Below are 18275 nucleotides of genomic sequence, written 5' to 3' on the forward strand. Positions count from 1 at the left end.
GTGATATTGAGTACCTACCTATATATTGCATTTTATTTAAGACATATTGTGATTGTGTATTATTCATAGTATGTATATCAATCATTGTGTTTTGGTTTTAATGAGTTTTATGTAGTGTTTTAGGAAAAATTTTCTTATCAATTTTTATAAACAGTCACCCTATTTTTCAACTTTGTAATTCTTGACTTGTGTGAATACTATTTTGTATATTGGCATTAATAAATTGATTGATTGATTGATTGAAAAGTACCTAATCTATTAATCCGACACGTCATCGGTGGCAACCAGCTGATTTCACCGGTTAATTTTGAAACGTAGGGTTTTTTTCTACCGGGTTAATTCTGAAACGCCTCGGTTACTGTTAGTGCAACCAGTTGTATCCACCGATGAAATCTGCAAGCGCCCGTATTAATGGCTTGAAAATGCCTAAAGGTTGACACCTGTCAATCAGTCTGTCAAAAATATGTCATATGCCATTGCCGTCTGTAATTTGGTTTGTGTATTTTTGTGAATTTCACACTTTTTGAAATCATTGTTTTAGCAATTAAACTTTTTACTTATTATTTTTGGACTTTTTGCTAAGCTACATTTTAGTCCTAAGTAATATTTGCCTATTTGGGAAGTACACTCTACAAGATCCAAAATGCAGCAAACCCGGGAGCACGCGTCCTTTAAAGTTAATACTAAAAAAGCCCTGGACAGCAATCAAAGAAAAACAGATCGGATTTCTCAAATGTCTCAACAGGAAATTATGATTGAGCAGAAAAAGAGGGAAATTCAGGCTAAATTAGAGGCTAAACGAAGGCAAATTAATCAGGAGCAAAAAGAGAAGAAACCCACACTTCCGTAAGTAAACTTTTATTTTACAGATAAATTAAGCTAATTTAAAGAATTAAAATATTTTAGTGCACATTTTTTAAAATACTGATGCCAATATAGATTGTCTAGTGAGATTTTTAGTCAGTTTACTTTTGTTTTAAATAGAATAAACACTTCATCTGAATGTATTTTATCTGACTTATCCACAAACTAACCTTTATAGTTATAAGTTTGGTAGTTTACAAAACAGTTTTCTGCTATTTTACTATTATAAGAATTTTTTTTATATAGGCATTTCCTAGTGCCTTTATGGAACACAAGTGGTGCTTTAAAAAGTGTTTTTTGTACTTTTCTTTACTCTAGAACCTTCCAGCAGTGAATAGGGGTACTGGGTGTAGAAAAATTAACTATAAAATAGAGTGACAGCATCTGTACTACATACCTTAATTCAAAAAGCAGCTACAGGGTGTTTTTGAACAAAATAAAGGTCAGAAAACCCTAAAAAAACAAAATCTTCTGCACATTGTACAAAACATACAATGTAAAAACTCTACAACAAATGAAACTTATTTTCCGCTTATTCTCTGATCTAGGGCCATATTGACAGACAAATAAGCAATTTATTTATTTTTATATGGGAAAAAATGTTGAGACTCACCAGGTTATATTTGTTTAAAATATTTAAGTTGCATTATACATGGAGGTTGCATGGATTTTTTGCATTTTTGGTAATAATTAAATGTATTTGTCCTTGAGCGGAATAGGTTTCCTTATTGTTTGAAATAATTATGCAAGTGAATATTATCTAAAAGATATGTAAACCTGCATGACGAAACCCACCTAAGTATCCATAGAAAAGTTTTGCAGGACAGCTGTGAAAAGGTTGCAGGATTTCTCGAGCAAGCATAACTGAAGGGCTAAACAAGCACACAAGAGGTATAGGAGTAGTTGTAAGTAGAAGGTGGAAATAGCAAACATTGAAATTCAATAATTCTGTTGTTTAACCGTAGCCGTCCCAGAATAATAATATTTTTTGGATCCCAGAACCGGGTCAAAATTGACCCTTTTTTTATTGTAAAATTTTTATTTTAAAAAATATGGGAATCATAATAAAAGATGTTTCTATATTTTGCTTTATCTTTGCATCCATCATTTTTTGAAGAAAAAATTAGTTTTTTCTTAAATTTTTACCAAATAAAGCATTGTTCTGATAAAATTTGAGAGTTCATGACGCTCACTGAAAAAAAATCAGGGAAGCAAAAGATATTTCAGGATTTTTAAGTTTCAGGTTATTGAAGACCCATATTTGGTATGGCGAGGGTTAAAGTAATAAAAATTTTCTGATTGCACAACATTAAAAATCCCCTCAAAATCTATAAGAATATATGTAATTGGATGCTTCATGTGGTTTCACATATGTTCCTATATCAAGTATGTTAACACATGCCCTGGCAGGAAGTTCTTTAGTTAACATCAGCAAGACAGTTTGTATCACACCATTGTAAAGAGCCAACTTTTGCATAATATAGCATGAACAATTTTTTTTTGGTGGTAATACCTGCTGTAAATTAAATAAATCATATTAACCACTGTTAAGTCTAGAAAAATGGGTATTCACAATGGAAGTTCAAATTAAGGGAAGACTGTATGAATAAATTCTGAAAAACAACATTATCAACAACTAGGCTAACTAATAACTAACCTAACATACCTAAGAATAATAAAAGATAGAACATATTTTAAATTAGGTTTGACCATTTTAGGAATTATTATGGACTTGATATCATTGACTTTTTTGTATTGCTAATAACAAAGCCAAGAATGTTGTTTGCCTTATTTACACTATTTTCATAATGCTGATAGAACTTCAGGATGAACTGTAAGTAAGAACCAACATCCTTGCATTCACTTTTTCTACTTATACTGAGATTATCAATATTATAGAAAAAAATTACAACATATTTTTTATGTATGAAGGTTAAAATACAGCATCTACTACACAAGATGACATCCAGCTGTTTTTTTATTATCCACAGCACAGCTGCTAACTCAGTAATAAGTTCATTAACTTTAAGGTTGATATCCTGAAATACATGAAGAAAGTAACATAAATTCTCTCAAACATCATTTAAATCCGCCGCAAACTGAAAGTAACAAAGAAAGTTGCATATTTCTTGAAGAAAATTATCAAAATAATGATAGTGATTTTTTATAACCAAAGCTCCTTCACAGAAGGCTTCTGGTAAAATTAAGGTTTTTTTCCCAAACTATTTGAAGGTTTCACCATTTTTACTAAATGTGCAATCTTTAAGGAGTAAATGCGATGGTCTTTATGTGTTTTTGGATAGCATTGTTTTTCTTGATATAGTGTTAGATTAGATTAGATTAGATTAAAATAAGGGTGAAGTTTCACTGCGACCTAAAAGATCTATTGTGTGCCCCTTTCTAATTACTGCTTGATGTTATTCTCAAGTCAAATTACTTCATACAATCCTATGGCTTTAATAAAGGCTAGTAGTTGTGACGGTTCCAGTAATGAGATATTTCCTTCTGGAATTACATGATTTCCGAGGTGCATGGCACGACTTTCGGCAAGTGTTTCGCATGCAGTTACTAGGTGTTCTGGGGTCTCTTCCTCTTCCCCACAGAATCTGCATTCACCTGTCTGTTCTAGTTTTAGTTTCCTGCGGTGTTCTCGAAGGTGACAGTGCCCTGTTAGGAATCCTGTTACAATCCGTAGTTTAGTTTTAGTTAAACTTACTAGAGCTTTAGATTTTTTTGGGTCGAGGGTTCCAAGGAACATCTTGGAGTGTCTTAACCCTGGATGATCATCCCAGAGGCTTTCTCTGAGTTGATCCTCCATTTTTGTAAGCTCATATAGGTAAGTATTCTTTCCTATGCCGCAGAAAGGTTCCGGTCCTACAAATTGAGAACCAGATCCCTTTTTTGCCAGAATATTGGCTTCTTCGTTACCTTGCACGCCTGTATGTCCAGGTACCCACAATATTGTGACTTTATTTCTCTTTCCTACCTCATTAAGTTTGCCCAAACAGTCTCTTACCATTTTAGAACTGATGACATGTGAACTCAGTGCTGCTATGGCTGCTTGACTGTCGGTGAAGATTGCGATGTCCTGCTTGAGGTAGTCTTTGTTCAGGATTAATTGAGCGCATCTTTCTATAGCGTGTATTTCCGCTTGAAAGACACTGGTGTATTTTCCCAGTGGCTCTGAGTATTTGGTGCCAGGCCCAAATACTCCAGCTCCTGTTCCTTTTTCGGTTTTAGAACCATCTGTGTACCATTTGATAGTATTCTGTTTAAGTGAGCGGGCGACAGATCCATTTTCCCAGTCACTTTTGCTGTCAATTTTTGTACTGAAATTCCTAACAAAGTGATATTCCCGAGTTATATCGTCCTTGGGAAGATCGAACAGGGGAATGGATCTTGTTTGAGATACCCAGGCTCTCTGATCAATGTCCCTACTGTTCGTTCTATCCCTTGCTAATCTGAACATGGCCCTTTTAGCAGCTCCCTCTACTGCCAGGTGAAGAGGTGCCAGGTCAACTATGACCTCCAGTGCTGCTGTGGGGCATGTTTTCATAGCTCCTGTAATGCATACGCATGCAAGTCTTTGAACCTTGTCAAGTTTACGCCTTACTGTACTTAACTTTGTAGTGTCATGCCACACCACTGCCCCATATGTGATTATGGGTTTAACCATCATGGTGTACATCCATCGCAGTATTTTTGGGGAGCATCCCCAGTTTTTACCCGCTAGGTTCGATATAGTGTTAATTAATGAGCACTGGCTAAGGCCAGGCAAATGTTTCTGTATCCCTGAGTACCAATTGTTAAGCATTTCAAACAGAGAAAAGTTTTTACACGGCGGGACACATACTGGTAAAAAAGTCTTTTAGCCTGGATATCAATTTTGTTGAAATCAAAAAGTATGATCATTTGATAAAAGAAAAGACATTCGAATTATCTGTTTGTACCGTTCTCCTTTAGGCTTAATAAGGGAATTTTTTGATCATTTGGACTATATTCTATTAAATATTTCATCTTCTTCAAAGATTATTTTGGCCCGCGATTTTAATATTAATTTTAATGATAAGGATTCTTTAAACACTAATCTTCTTACTAATATGTTTGTTACATATGGATCTGGTGTTAGGTCCTATTTTATTTTTATTATAATGACTTAATTTAATTAAGTTATTAGTTAATGACTTAAGCTGTCTATCACTGCATGGACTTGTGGTTCAGTTTGCCGATGATACTACAATTCTGTGGCATAACAAAGATCGAAAAGTAGTCAGATCACTCATAGTAGAGGAACTTCACAAAATTAAATATTTTTATTCTGGGCTTTAAGTGTAATGTAGAGGTTTTTTGTTGGAGATGAGCAGAGCCCACTACATGGTGGGGATTATTGTCGATTTCTCAGCCTCTTCATTGATGAGAGTTTTAGGTTTGACAATTACATTTTGGGCCTCGCTGCTAAACTTTCCTCTGGTTGTTTTGCAGTCAGGGTTGCCAGGCATGAGTTAGGGAGGATTGTCTGCTCGTTCAGTTTATTTCGCCTAAATAGTCTCTCATATCCGTTATGGGTTGTCATTTTGGGGTTTGTGCTCCAAGGGACTCCTTAACATAAATTTTACCGTAAAATGGGATGAATAGAAACAGTTTCGGACTTTCCTGCTCTGTTGCTAACATGGTAGTCACCTTTTAGACAACAAAAAATAAGGAATCTACAGGTCTCGACTTGTAGATCAAAAACCGCATAATAGATTTCTTTTTAAATAGAGGTTTTTCCACAAAAAAAAAAATAATGCTCTTTTTCACCCCACATTAAGGGTGAATAGAAACACCCATTTAAATTGGTCAAATTTGCTATTCTACCCACACGAGGGCGAATAGGAATACCTGAAAAAAATTTCAAATTGATAAAAAATATAAATACACAAAAAAACTGACAAAACACCAATTTTACAAAAAAAACATTTATTTCTATAGAAATGTAACAAGTTCAAACATATTATTGTTATTTAAATTAAACAACTTTGATGCAAATTAAATTTTAAAATGTCTCTTCTTGACGTAGATGCTTCTATCTCGTCATGAACTGGGAAAACCTCTCCAACAACCTGGCTAAAATGAAAGGTGGAAACATCCGGAACTTCTGGAAATCCTTAAATATATCCTGATGAGTCTTTGGTGGGGCGACTTCTTAAGAAAGTGGCTTTAATGTAATTTTCTGTAATATTAATGACTTGTCCGATAAAATATTTATTTCTTTGTCTATTTCGGTATTTTGTTGGAAAATACAGATATATTTTCATATTTTTCAGATTTTACAGATATATAAGATTCCCTCGTAGAAAATAGATTTTTTAGTTAATGTGGAGAAGGGGATTGGAAGATTTAGATCGTTCACTTGACGCGTTAAGTATCTTGGATTTGGGATTATAAATTTAAAGCGATTTGCAAAAAGTAAGCAGGCTGAATGTAGAGGGAGAAGACAGTGTGTATGCCCAGCCTAACAAATAATGGGCGACCGGAATCTCTTGGTTTAGCCCCACAGATGTAACGTACAGCACGCTTCTGTAAAACAAGCAGCATTTGTAGAAGGTAGGCAGCTGCATTACCCCAGAAGCAAATGGCATACCTAAGGTGGGATTCAATTAATGAAAAATATACAGATCTTCCAAACTCCATGCCAAGCTCCAGGGTAGCCACTCTGACTGCAAAACAACCTGCAGACACCTTTTTGCAAGTACCGAGGATATGCTCTTCAAATCTGAGTTCTCTGTCAATGAATATACCCAAAAATTTTGTATTATCAAACTGCTGAACTAATGAATTAGAAAAAAGCATGTGGTCTAGAGCACACTTAAAACACAATAATTTGGTTTTATGAGGATTTAGTGACAGCAAGTTTGATTCAAACCAGAGATTTACTGCCTGAAGATCAGTTGCTAATGTAGTTCGCAGAGTATCTGTGTCTGGGCTGTGCCAGAGAAGTGTGGTATCATCGGCAAATAGAGTAAATTTCCCCGGTACATTAAGATTGGTAAGATCATTTATGTATAGGAGAAAAAGTATAGGCCCCAAAACTGAACCCTGAGGAACTCCCAAAGTGATAGGATGGTAATCAGAGTACTTAGATCCTACAACCACTCGTTGTTGCCGATCTTGCAGATAGGAAGCAAACCAAGAAGATGAAACTCCCCGAAATCCATAATGATGAAGCTTCCGCAGCAGAATCCTATGGCAGACACAATCGAAAGCCTTCGACAAATCACAAAAAACTGCCGCCGAAACTCCACCATTATTTATCTGGGAGTAAAGCTCATGAAAAAAATTAAACATGGCATCATTGGTACTGGTATTTTCACGGAAGCCAAATTGAAGTCTGGTGAGGATATTTTTGGACTTTAAAAAGGACATTATTCGATTTTTAACCGGTTTTTCGATTACCTTTGATAGCGTAGACAAGAGAGAGATGGGACGAAAGTTGGAAGGATTATCAAGAGCTCCACCCTTGTGAATTGGGATAACTTTAGCTGATTTTAGGCAAGATGGAAATATTCCCTTGCTCCAAGAAAGGTTAATTGCGTCAACTAGTGCCTTTAGCGCCGTTTCTGGAAGGTTGAGAAAAATCTTAGCTGAAAGGTTGTCTTCTCTAGTTGAATTTTTATTTTTTTCTGTATACAGAATATCCTTGAGTTCGTTTAGGTTTGTAGGTATAAAGAAGAAGGAATTTGGAACATGAATGGCTGGCATAAAGGAAAGAGGATCCACTGAACGGTTCAAATTTTGCTGAAGTTGTAGAGCAATATTAGAAAAAAAATTGTTAAAATCATTGGGAGAGACTTCAGGGCATTGTCTTGACTGCTTACCACAATTGTGACGAATATCATTAATAATTTTCCAACTCTCCTTATATTTGTTAGCTGAACCACGTAAACGGTTGGAGTAGTAAGTTTGCTTAGAGATTCTTATCAGACGATGATACAAGGCTCGGTAAGAATTGAAATAGTTATGAAAAACTGGAGAGTCAGTGAATTTTCTTATTGTGTGAAGAGATCTCAGATTTCTTGAAGATACTTTCAAACCCCTCGTGAACCAAGATTTTATAGGTTTGGATTTCGGTTTGATTTTAATCATGGGGAAGGAAGCATCAAAGAGCTTAACAATTTTTGTGTGAAAGGAAGATAAATCGAAAATAGAATTCCAGGACTCAAGAGCTAAAAGTTGACGAAACTTAATAAACTTAAGTTATTAATACCAAAAATTCGACCATATCGCTGTGCAGATATACTACATTCCTTTAGTATATTTGCTATTTTACATAGTATAAACTCATAGTCTGATAAAGCAGAATTTGCGACCGTACACTCCACGGAGTCATCTGGAAAATTAGAACAAATATAGTCAATAGTGGAGCTTGTTGACTGTGTTATACGAGTAGAATCTTTTACATGCATATTATGTATATTAAATGTCCCCATTAGATGATCGAGAGATGGTTAAATTTATCTACCTGTTGAAAAGAGTTGTGTTCTAAAAAGTTTTTACATAATAATATCATACATCCACTATGAGAAGACGAAATCTGACAAAAACTAGACAAAATAACATAATTTGGTAGATCAATAAGCTCACCCGGTTTAAGCCAGTGCTCAGTAAGTAATAAAATACTAGGATAATTTAGGTCATGCAAAAAAAGTGAAAGTTCACTAGTTTTATGTCGCAGAGATTGAATATTTAACAACGTTAGAGTTAGTTGGCTAGGTAAAACATTAGATTTAATGTGTTTTACATTTACATGATTGTTGCTAGCTTGTATGTCAACAGTAGAGTGTTTACTATTCCCAAATGTTACATTGGACTGAGATGTTGGCAGTCTTGGTGAAAATTCAGTTTAATATTATTTAATTGACAGAAATGATTGAGATAATGTACCATGCGCTCCTTATTTATGTAATCGCCAACAATAGGTACAAGCGTAGTTCTATTTAGAGAATCAATGCATTTTGAGATTTCGCGATGTTGTGACGTTATAAATGAATTAAGTATGGGCCTATTTTTAAACAGAGAAGGTCCTATTAAATTTACGTTTGTATTATCCATGTTTCTAAGTCTTTTACGAATATCTTCAATGCTGCATCGTTTCCCGAGCACTGATTCAAGTGAACCAAGAAACTCAAAAACGAAGTCCGATTTAGTAAACCGTTCGGAGAATTGGAGAGTCTCTTGAAGCAGGTCTTCAGTCAGCAAATTAGATGTCTTTTGGCAGTTTAGATCATACTTGCTACCAATTGATTTTTTAAAGAGTGACAGATATCCTCTAACATCCAATCCAATGACCAAAGTTTTGTTCTTCCTGGGATAGCGTAATAATCCTCAGTTAACAAGTTAGTATAGAATATTTCGGTTTTGGTTCTTAATCCACGAACATTTTGGTAGTATGCCACTATTGAGTTACTGGTATTTGGTGACTTCCTCACGGCTGAAGGTGTAATTAATGAGGTGATGATGGAGGAACTGTCTCCATTCCTTGCGACAAATTCCTCTTTTTGGCAAAAAACCAAATTGTAATTTGGTAAATATTGTTCCTAATTTATATAAATGACCTTGTCAAACTGAATATCTCTGGAGAATTCACCCTATTTGCAGACGACACATCTATACTGTCGAAAGTGAAAGAAATTGTAAGACTACTGAACTTAGCTAATATATATAGCTAATGATCTTAAGATCATTAAGGACTGGTTCACATCTAACCGTCTTTATCTGAACTTGAGTAAAACTCACATCATTGGGTTTAAATGTGACGTAAATCAATGGTCTTCTCTTAAATGGTTATGCATTGCCAGAAACTACAACATCTAAGTTTTTGGGTATACTAATTGACCAGGAATTATGCTTTAAAAATCATATATTATCAATAGGAAGAAAGTTCTTATCAGGATGCTTTGCTGTGCGAGTGGTAATGGAGGAATTAGATCAACAACTAGCCCGCACAGTTTACTACTCTTTATTTGAGTCCCACCTTAGGTATGGTATACCATTCTGGGTGGCTAATCAGGGCTCACTAAACTTAGTTTTTGTTCTTCAAAAAAAAGCAGTCCGCTTTATTGTTAATATAACACAGAGAGAATCATGTAGACCCCACTTAGTGACTCAAGGAATTTTAACTCTTAGATCCCTTTTCATACTGGAGACATGTTCCCTTATCTTTAAAAACCGTGATGAACTCCGAGGGCCTATTCCTTAACACGAAACACATCAAATTCACTTTCTTCCTTTACCAATTCCCAAATCTTCTAAAAAAGTCTCTAATTTACGAGGGCCGAAAAATGTTTAATCATCTGCCAATCAATTTAAGAACAACTTTTTCTCTTAAAAATTCAAAATTTATTAAATTAAAAAAGTCAATGAAAAAAGTACTTTTAAATAGAGCTTATTACAGTGTAGATGAATTCTATCAGGATAAACTCTAATATTTAAATATTGATTGATTGTTATCATTAAGTATATGATTTAATTTAGATATGTTTTGTATAGTAAATTTTAATCTATTTTACAATGTATTTGTGTATGTGGTCTTAGTATTTTTGTATGTAGTGCTTAGGTTTTTATTATATTATGCTTTGTCAACAAAATTTAGATTTTATGACAATAAAGGACTTTTTTAGTTTGAATTTGTAGAATGGAAAAACTTTTAGACATTTGGAAATGAATTTACAGCGATTGCTTGGTTTATTAATTCTGTATCAGATTTTATTTTTGATGATTTTTGTTAAGTTCAAGTTGCAATTGCAACTGTTTAAAAACTATTTAAACATCTTGCTGCTGTCTTCCACCTGGAGTCCTCCCTAAAAAAAATTGAAAAAAGTTTTTCATATTTATCATTTGATCTATAGAATGGTGCTATACTTTATGTATTCATTTTTTAGGCCTGCACCACCCAAGGATGCCCCAAAAAGTGGCATCAATTTATTCTCTAATGATGGTTCTTTCCTGAACCAGTTTAAGCAGCTAAATGACAAGAAACAAGATTCAAAATTCAAGACATTTCAGAAATACAAGGATAAAGAACGAGAACGCAAAAAAGAAGAAGAAAAGGATAAGGAGCCAGAGAGTGATATCAAAGAAGAGGAAGAAAATAATACTGAGAAGGGCAGTGAACCAAGGTAAGTCTTAGATGATTCAAATGCACTTTTTTTGGTTTGTCTTTTGAATCAATTAAATTAATGATTTTTTAGCGAGAAAGAGGATAATTCCCAGCCGACCCCACCATCAGAAACCTTGATCAAGCCTCCCTTCAATCCAGACCAATTTCTACCTTTCGAACATCCCATCACGGGTTCCTTTGACACATCATTTACAAGCAATCCGCCTCCGTCTTTTCATCATTTCGATCACAATATGCCGCCCCCAAACATGGACGGTCGAAGGCCGTCTCTACTTGGACCTCCACCGCAGATTTCTCCATTGATGACAGAGTTTCATCCACCGCCTCTAATGAACTTTCCACCACAGTCTGCGGAGAATATGGCTTTTAACGCACACCCTCAATTAAGCGGTATGGATGCGAGTATTCCACCTCCCACCCATATAATAACTTCGACGGTGACTCAGGAAATAAGTCACTCTTCCAGTTTGCCACCTCTAATACAGCAGTCGCTTAGTATGGTCCCACCACCGTCAGTGTCGGATATAACTACATCAACTGAACCTGATACATGTAAGTTAAAAATATTTTTTTTGTTTACCTTAGTTGGTTTTTAAAATATAAGTGACAAAATAGTTATTTATGTAGCAAGTGTGTAAAATGATCCTTCTTTTATGAATGGGAAATTTTAAATAGTCGTATTGATAGAATAATAGAAATTGTGAACAATATCCAACCCGCCGCCATATTGAAGTTTTGCAAAATGACTTAGGGCCCAAAAAGTAGTATTTAGGTTGTGTTAATTAATTTTACAATTTTAAATAATTGAAATTAAACTAATAAAAAAATACAAAAATATATTTAAAAATAAAGTTAAACAAAAGTTAAGCTCTGTGTTCTATTTTACGCTATCGATATTGGTCTAATGATCCCACTGGCGGGTTCCTGGCCTCGGTCTCGCAATACGCTGACTCTTTGCTAGATCAGCATAAGACGCGAGGGGACAATAGCGATAATGATGACGTCATTGCTAACACGGCCTTTCCTGACCTAAGAGAATGTCTTCGTTCTTGAAATTGTATGCAGTCAACAGAAGACTGCCCTTGGGATCATTGCTGTCAAAATAAACCAAAATTAAAATCAATGTAATTATTGTATCTTAGTTAAAAGCGTCCTCTTAACCCAGATACGAGATTAAATAAATAAAAAAATAAATGGGGAATTAAAAAGTTGCCATAGACCAGCCAAGAAACTCACATACACAATCTAAAATAAAAGCTCAAAAAAGAAACATTACGGTCACGAAAAACAGATCAACTGCCACAGACAAGTCAAGCAAAGCACAGACACAGTCAAGGTCAGCGTCTATAATTCAAGTAAATACTTTTGCAAGAATAGGTCATCTGTCACAGACAAGTCAAGCAAAGCACAGACACAGTCAAGATCAGATACCTAGATTTTAATTAGACTTACCCAACCTTAAAAATGAACTACTTTTCATCAAAAGGATTCGTCGCTAAGTGAATCCAGGCTTTAATGTTCTCAATACCAGCCACTCCAAGATAAGATTTATGCGAACATTTAGATCCTACCACGTCGCTCACTTCATAACGATCGTTTTCTAAAACTTTGGTTACCCGGAATGGACCCCTCCACTTAGGAATAATTTTTGGACTAGTTCCTGTAGCCGGCAAACTAGTTACTTTTATCAAAACAAGATCTCCCAACGAAATGATCTTGGGTTTACATCTTGATTTGTCGAACCGCTCTTTATCTTGAAGTTGTTGTTTTTAGATTCTCTGAACGACTTCTTGACGTACTTTAGTTATATCGATTAGATCTTTAATAACTGGTTCCCTTCCACCATGCACTGAGACTCGAAACCCCATTAGTACTTCACTCGGTGAGACTTCCAATGTCTTATTGACAGTACCATTAATACCCAACTGTAGTTTAAGAACATTCTCGTCCCACCGTTTGTCATTGTCCTTGCTTAACGCTGCTAAGGATTCCAATATGATTCGATTGTACCTCTCCACTTGACCATTTCCCCTTGGCAGAGCCACAGCAGTGAGATGGTGAGTTAATAATGCCGGATTTGATACGCCAGCAGTTTCGACCGAAAAACGAATTTGCTTGTTGTTAAATAGACCGGACTATAATATTTAAGATTTGGCCTATTTTTAAACCGAAAACGTTTACGTTGCGTCTCGCCGCTTCCTGGTAATGTTTTTGTTCGGTATCTTTATTTTCTTGCATGTTAGTTCTTTTAAGTCGGTCCAACTGTAAGCTTGCCGCTAATAAATATTTTCTTTTACTGATCATCGGGTTTTTATTGAACAGGTTATGGGCCCAGGCACGTTTTAATTTTTGAGTTCAAGGGCAACCTATTGATCGGTAGATTTTCGGGTCGCGTTTGAGTCGTGGCTTATGTTACAGTTTTTATTGTTTTTACGTTCGAGTCGTATATAAACAAACAATAAAAATACAGTGATGGCGGTAAAATTAGATTGTGGAAATATTCCGAAATTTGATGGGTCAAATTTCCAACTGTGGAAGTTTAGCATTCGGATTGTGTTGAAAGCTGAGAATATACTCTCCATTGTCGATGGTTCGACACCTGAGCCGTCTGAGACGACGACTGCAGAGTGGAAAACCTGGGATAAAGGTAATTCGAAGGCCCAAGTTATTTTATTGTCCACAATAGCACAAGATCAGATCCAGCATTTGATAAACTGCGAAAATGCAGCACAAATGTGGACAAGGTTAATGTCCATTCATGAGCAAAAAACCGAAATTTCAAGAGAACTCCTATGGCAGAAGTTTTATGAATATAGGATGTCTGACAATGCAAAAATTGCCGATCACATTTCTTCGATTGAATTGCTTGTACGACAGCTTAAGGATGTAAAAGAAGAAATTAGTTCCAGTGCAATATGCTCCAAGGTAATCAATAGTTTACCCTCGAAGTATAATGCATTCCGTACTGCATGGGATTCAGTTAGCAGTGATCAGCAAACTTTTGAAAATCTAGCTGCCAGGTTGCTGAAAGAAGAGACCAGAATGTCGAGTGAGGATTCAGAAGTGTCCCGCCTTGCTTGTCAGGTAGAGGCTCTACAAGCTAAACTAGAAGCTAACAAAAATAAGATCAAGCCGAGTATTCAAGAGCTAAAGAAGAATACTAGCTGCAAGTATTGTAAACGCAAAGGTCACTGGGTTAGAGAATGTAGAAAGAGAATACAGCACTTGAAAAATGAGCAAGGTAAGGTCTCAGAATCAGAAAGTGCTTCTACATCCAGTTTGGCCTATATATGTGATATAACATCTATGTATCTGTCAAGCTCCAATGTCAAGAAAACCGAATGGATATGTGACTCTGGTGCGAGTCTACACATGACTGGAGAGAAAGGTTGGTTTGCAAAGTTAGAAGCATTGAACGAACCTATGTTTGTTCGAATAGCAAACAATAAGTTAATTTCTGCAGAAGGTAAAGGTGTTATACAGGCATGTGTTCAAGGTCAGTGGTATGATCGCACAATAAATAATGTCCTCTACATTCCAGAACTCAGCAACAGCTTATTTTCAGTGGGAGCTATGACTGACAAGAATTTTACTTACCGCTCTCATAAAAATAGATGTGAGTTTCTCGATCCAAATGGAAGTCTGTCATGTGTGGGTATACGAAGAGACAATTTATGGATTATGCAGTTTTGAGTAAAGCCAATCCCAGAGTGTAATTTGGCTCACAAGACTTCGCTGAAGTTATGGCATGACCGCTTAGGACATATCAACCCTACTACTATAAAGAAAACAGCACCTTTGGTCAATCATTTAACCATAGCTGATAATCAAGAACAATTCTTCTGTGAAGCATGTCAGTTTGGTAAGCAGTCCAGAAAGTCTCATAGAAGTTTGGAGAAACGGAGATCAGAGAAACCGGGAGAGATGATTCACACGGATGTTTGTGGTCCTATAAACATTATGTCTCCGAGTGGATCAAAATATTTCGTCTTGTTTAAGGATGATTTTAGTGGATATTCTATTGTTTATTTTCTTAAACATAAATCCGATGTCTTAAGCAAATTTAAAGAATTTAAATTGCTTGTAGAAAACCAGACTTGTAACAAGATTAAAATCTTAAGAAGTGACCAAGGTAAAGGTGAATATGTTAACAGTGGTTTTCAAGAATTTCTCAAACATAATGGAATAATACACGAGTGCTCAGCCCCATACACCCCTCAACAAAATGGCCGAAGTGAGAGGCAGCTAAGGACCATTGTGGAAAGTGCCAGAAGTATGCTTATTAGCAAGAATGTGCCACAGGAATTATGGAGTGAGGCAGTGAATACAGCTGTGTATGTACTTAACAGAACAGCTTCAACTCAGGTACAAAACATGACTCCATATGAACAATGGTTTAGACGAAAGCCGGATTTAAAGCATATCAAAGTTTTTGGCAGTGTAGCTTACATGTTAATACCATCACAGTTTCGTAAAAAGTTTGACCCGAAATCGAAAAAGTTATTATTTGTGGGTTATGATGGATATTCTTCGAACTACAGGCTTTGGGATGCGGAGAAGAGACGAATTGAGGTAAGCTGCAATGTAAATTTTAATGAAATGGAGGGGGTAGAAAAGAAAGAGGAAACTTTTTCATTAAAATTTGATACCCTAGAAAATGAGGAAGATGTAGGCCTAGAAGATCTTCAAGAAAGTGACAGTGATGAAAGCTTAGACATGTCACAAACCAGCACTTACCAAACATTGGATTCTGATGATGAAGTTTTTGGGTTGAATATTCCAGAGTCAGCAGATGATGAAAATGATGATAGAAGGCAGCTACGTGACAGGAATACACTATCTAAGCCGGACTATTATGGTGTAGCAAATTATTGTGAGATTTTAGAACCTACAAACTATGAGAATGCCATTAAGTGTCAAGATTCAAGTAAGTGGCAGCGAGCCATGGAGGAGGAGATGGATGCACTTAAGAACAATAACACATGGGACTTGGTAAAGTTACCTGATGGTGCAAAAGTGATAGACAATAAGTGGGTTTATCGTGTTAAGTTTGACTCTGATGGTAATCCATTTCGTTATAAGGCTCGTCTTGTCGCGCGCGGATTTATGCAAATTAAAGGCATAGACTATGAAGACACTTTCGCGCCGGTTGTCCGGTATGACTCTGTGCGAATTTTGCTAGCCTTAGCAGCCGAAAAAGACTTGAAAATTGCAAACTTCGATGTACAGACTGCCTTTTTGTACGGTGAGTTGCCAGATTGTGTTTATATGAAACAGCCTATTGGCTTTGAAAATAGAAAGGTGCCGAACTTGGTTTGCAAACTTAATTAGAGTTTGTATGGATTGAAGCAATCACCAAGATGTTGGAACCGTAAGTTTGTTGATTTTCTTAATAAATTTGACTTTAGACAATTGAAAAGTGATCAATGTGTTTTTCTTGGTTCTATTGCAAACGCAGAAATATATTTAGCAATTTATGTTGACGACGGATTGCTAATGTCAAAATCTGAAAGTGCCATTAATCAACTTATAGAGACTTTGCAGCAAATGTTTAAAATTACTGTACATTTAAACAATAATAAATTAAATTTTGTTGGTCTTGAAATCGAACAAGATCTTGCTGCGGGTACTATTGCTATTCATCAAAAGCTTTACATTAATAAATTGCTAGCAAAATTTAATATGACTAATGCCAAGCCTCTAAGGATTCCTGCAGAACCTAGTGCGCCTTTGTCCAAGGGCAATAATTTAAATTGTAATACGTCATTGCCGTATCGTGAGGCTGTTGGATCATTAATTTTCTTAGCCACAACCAGTCGCCCAGATATAACCTATGCGGTAAATCAAGTGAGCAGATTCTTTAATCACTGGAGTGATGAACATTGGCAGGCAGTGAAACGAATTTTTAGATATTTGAACCTCACTGTTCACTATAAAATCGTTTACAATAAGACGTCGCAAATTGAGGCTATAGGTTACACTGATGCCGATTACGCTGGATGTTTGGACACGAGAAAATCGACCAGTGGTTATGTTTTTATTCTTGGTAATGCTCCAATCACTTGGAAAAGCCAGAAGCAGAATGTGGTAGCTCAATCAACCACCGAAGCAGAGTATTTGGCTTTGTCTCTTGGAGTTAGAGAAGCTTTATGGCTGAAGCATTTTCTAAAAGAACTTGGCATTAACGTCTCGACTACAAAACTTCATGTTGATAACCAATCAGCTATTAAACTTACACAAGCTCAGCAACTTCATAGTAGAACGAAACATATAGACATTAAGGTACATTTTGTTCGAGATGAGCGCGAAAAGAAAAATATATCGGTCAGTTATGTGAACTCAAGTAATCAGTTGGCAGATCTATTTACAAAAACTCTTTCTAAAACTGTTTTTAACAATTTACTGGAAAAGTTGAATTTGTCAATGTGAATTATGATTAGCTTAGAAACAGTCGGGATTAGTTGTATCTTTAATGCTTTGTTTATGTTTATTTTGATTAGGTGTAAGTTGTTTTTTTTAAATCACTCTGATGTTGTTAAATCTTAAATAAGTGGGAGTGTTAAATAGACCGGACTATAATATTTAAGATTTGGCCTATTTTTAAACCGAAAACGTTTACGTTGCGTCTCGCCGCTTCCTGGTAATGTTTTTGTTCGGTATCTTTATTTTCTTGCATGTTAGTTCTTTTAAGTCGGTCCAACTGTAAGCTTGCCGCTAATAAATATTTTCTTTTACTGATCATCGGGTTTTTATTGAACACTTGTCAGTTATCGGACCCATGATTAAATTAACTTTATCTTCATCTGACAGCGATAATCCTAAATCGTTTATAAGAGCCAGTTTTTTTAAAACATTAATTATACATATCACCATTTACATTGTTAGGTGTGAAATTCAGCATTTTTGTTAATAATAAATATAAATCACGTTTTGGTGGAAAGACACTTATTAATTGACTTTTCCAATCTGACCAGGAATAAACATGCGATTCTAAACTTCTAGACCACGTTTCTGCCGGACCTCGTAACTTCGTTGAAGCGAAATGAATTGTCGTTATCTCAGTCCAATTATAAATAATCACATATTCATCTATAGTTTTAACCATTTATGAATATTATTGATTTCAGGATTAAATTCCGGAATAATATTGGTTAAGAGTTTAAATTAACTCCTAACTGTCGAGGACTATTATTGAAATTATTTATGATTCGTTCCACACCGTTCAAAAACATGGTACTCATTTGTGATTCAT

General features: G+C 35.5%; 1 protein-coding gene across 3 annotated transcripts in view; it reads left to right on the forward strand.

Moving 5' to 3' along the window:
* Positions 1–469: 469 nt before the first annotated feature.
* LOC126741448 (uncharacterized) overlaps positions 470–18275 on the forward strand; it is a 101914-nt gene continuing 84108 nt past the window's right edge. For all 3 annotated transcript variants that reach the window (XM_050447860.1, XM_050447862.1, XM_050447861.1), the window contains exons 1-3: positions 470–846; positions 10785–11021; positions 11094–11575. In XM_050447860.1, coding sequence (XP_050303817.1) covers positions 644–846; positions 10785–11021; positions 11094–11575 — 922 coding nt within the window. In that variant the 5' untranslated portion in view covers positions 470–643. The remainder of the gene's footprint in view (positions 847–10784; positions 11022–11093; positions 11576–18275) is intronic.

The sequence above is a fragment of the Anthonomus grandis genome, chromosome 10, assembly GCF_022605725.1.
Source record: "Anthonomus grandis grandis chromosome 10, icAntGran1.3, whole genome shotgun sequence".
Lineage (NCBI taxonomy): Eukaryota > Metazoa > Arthropoda > Insecta > Coleoptera > Curculionidae > Anthonomus > Anthonomus grandis.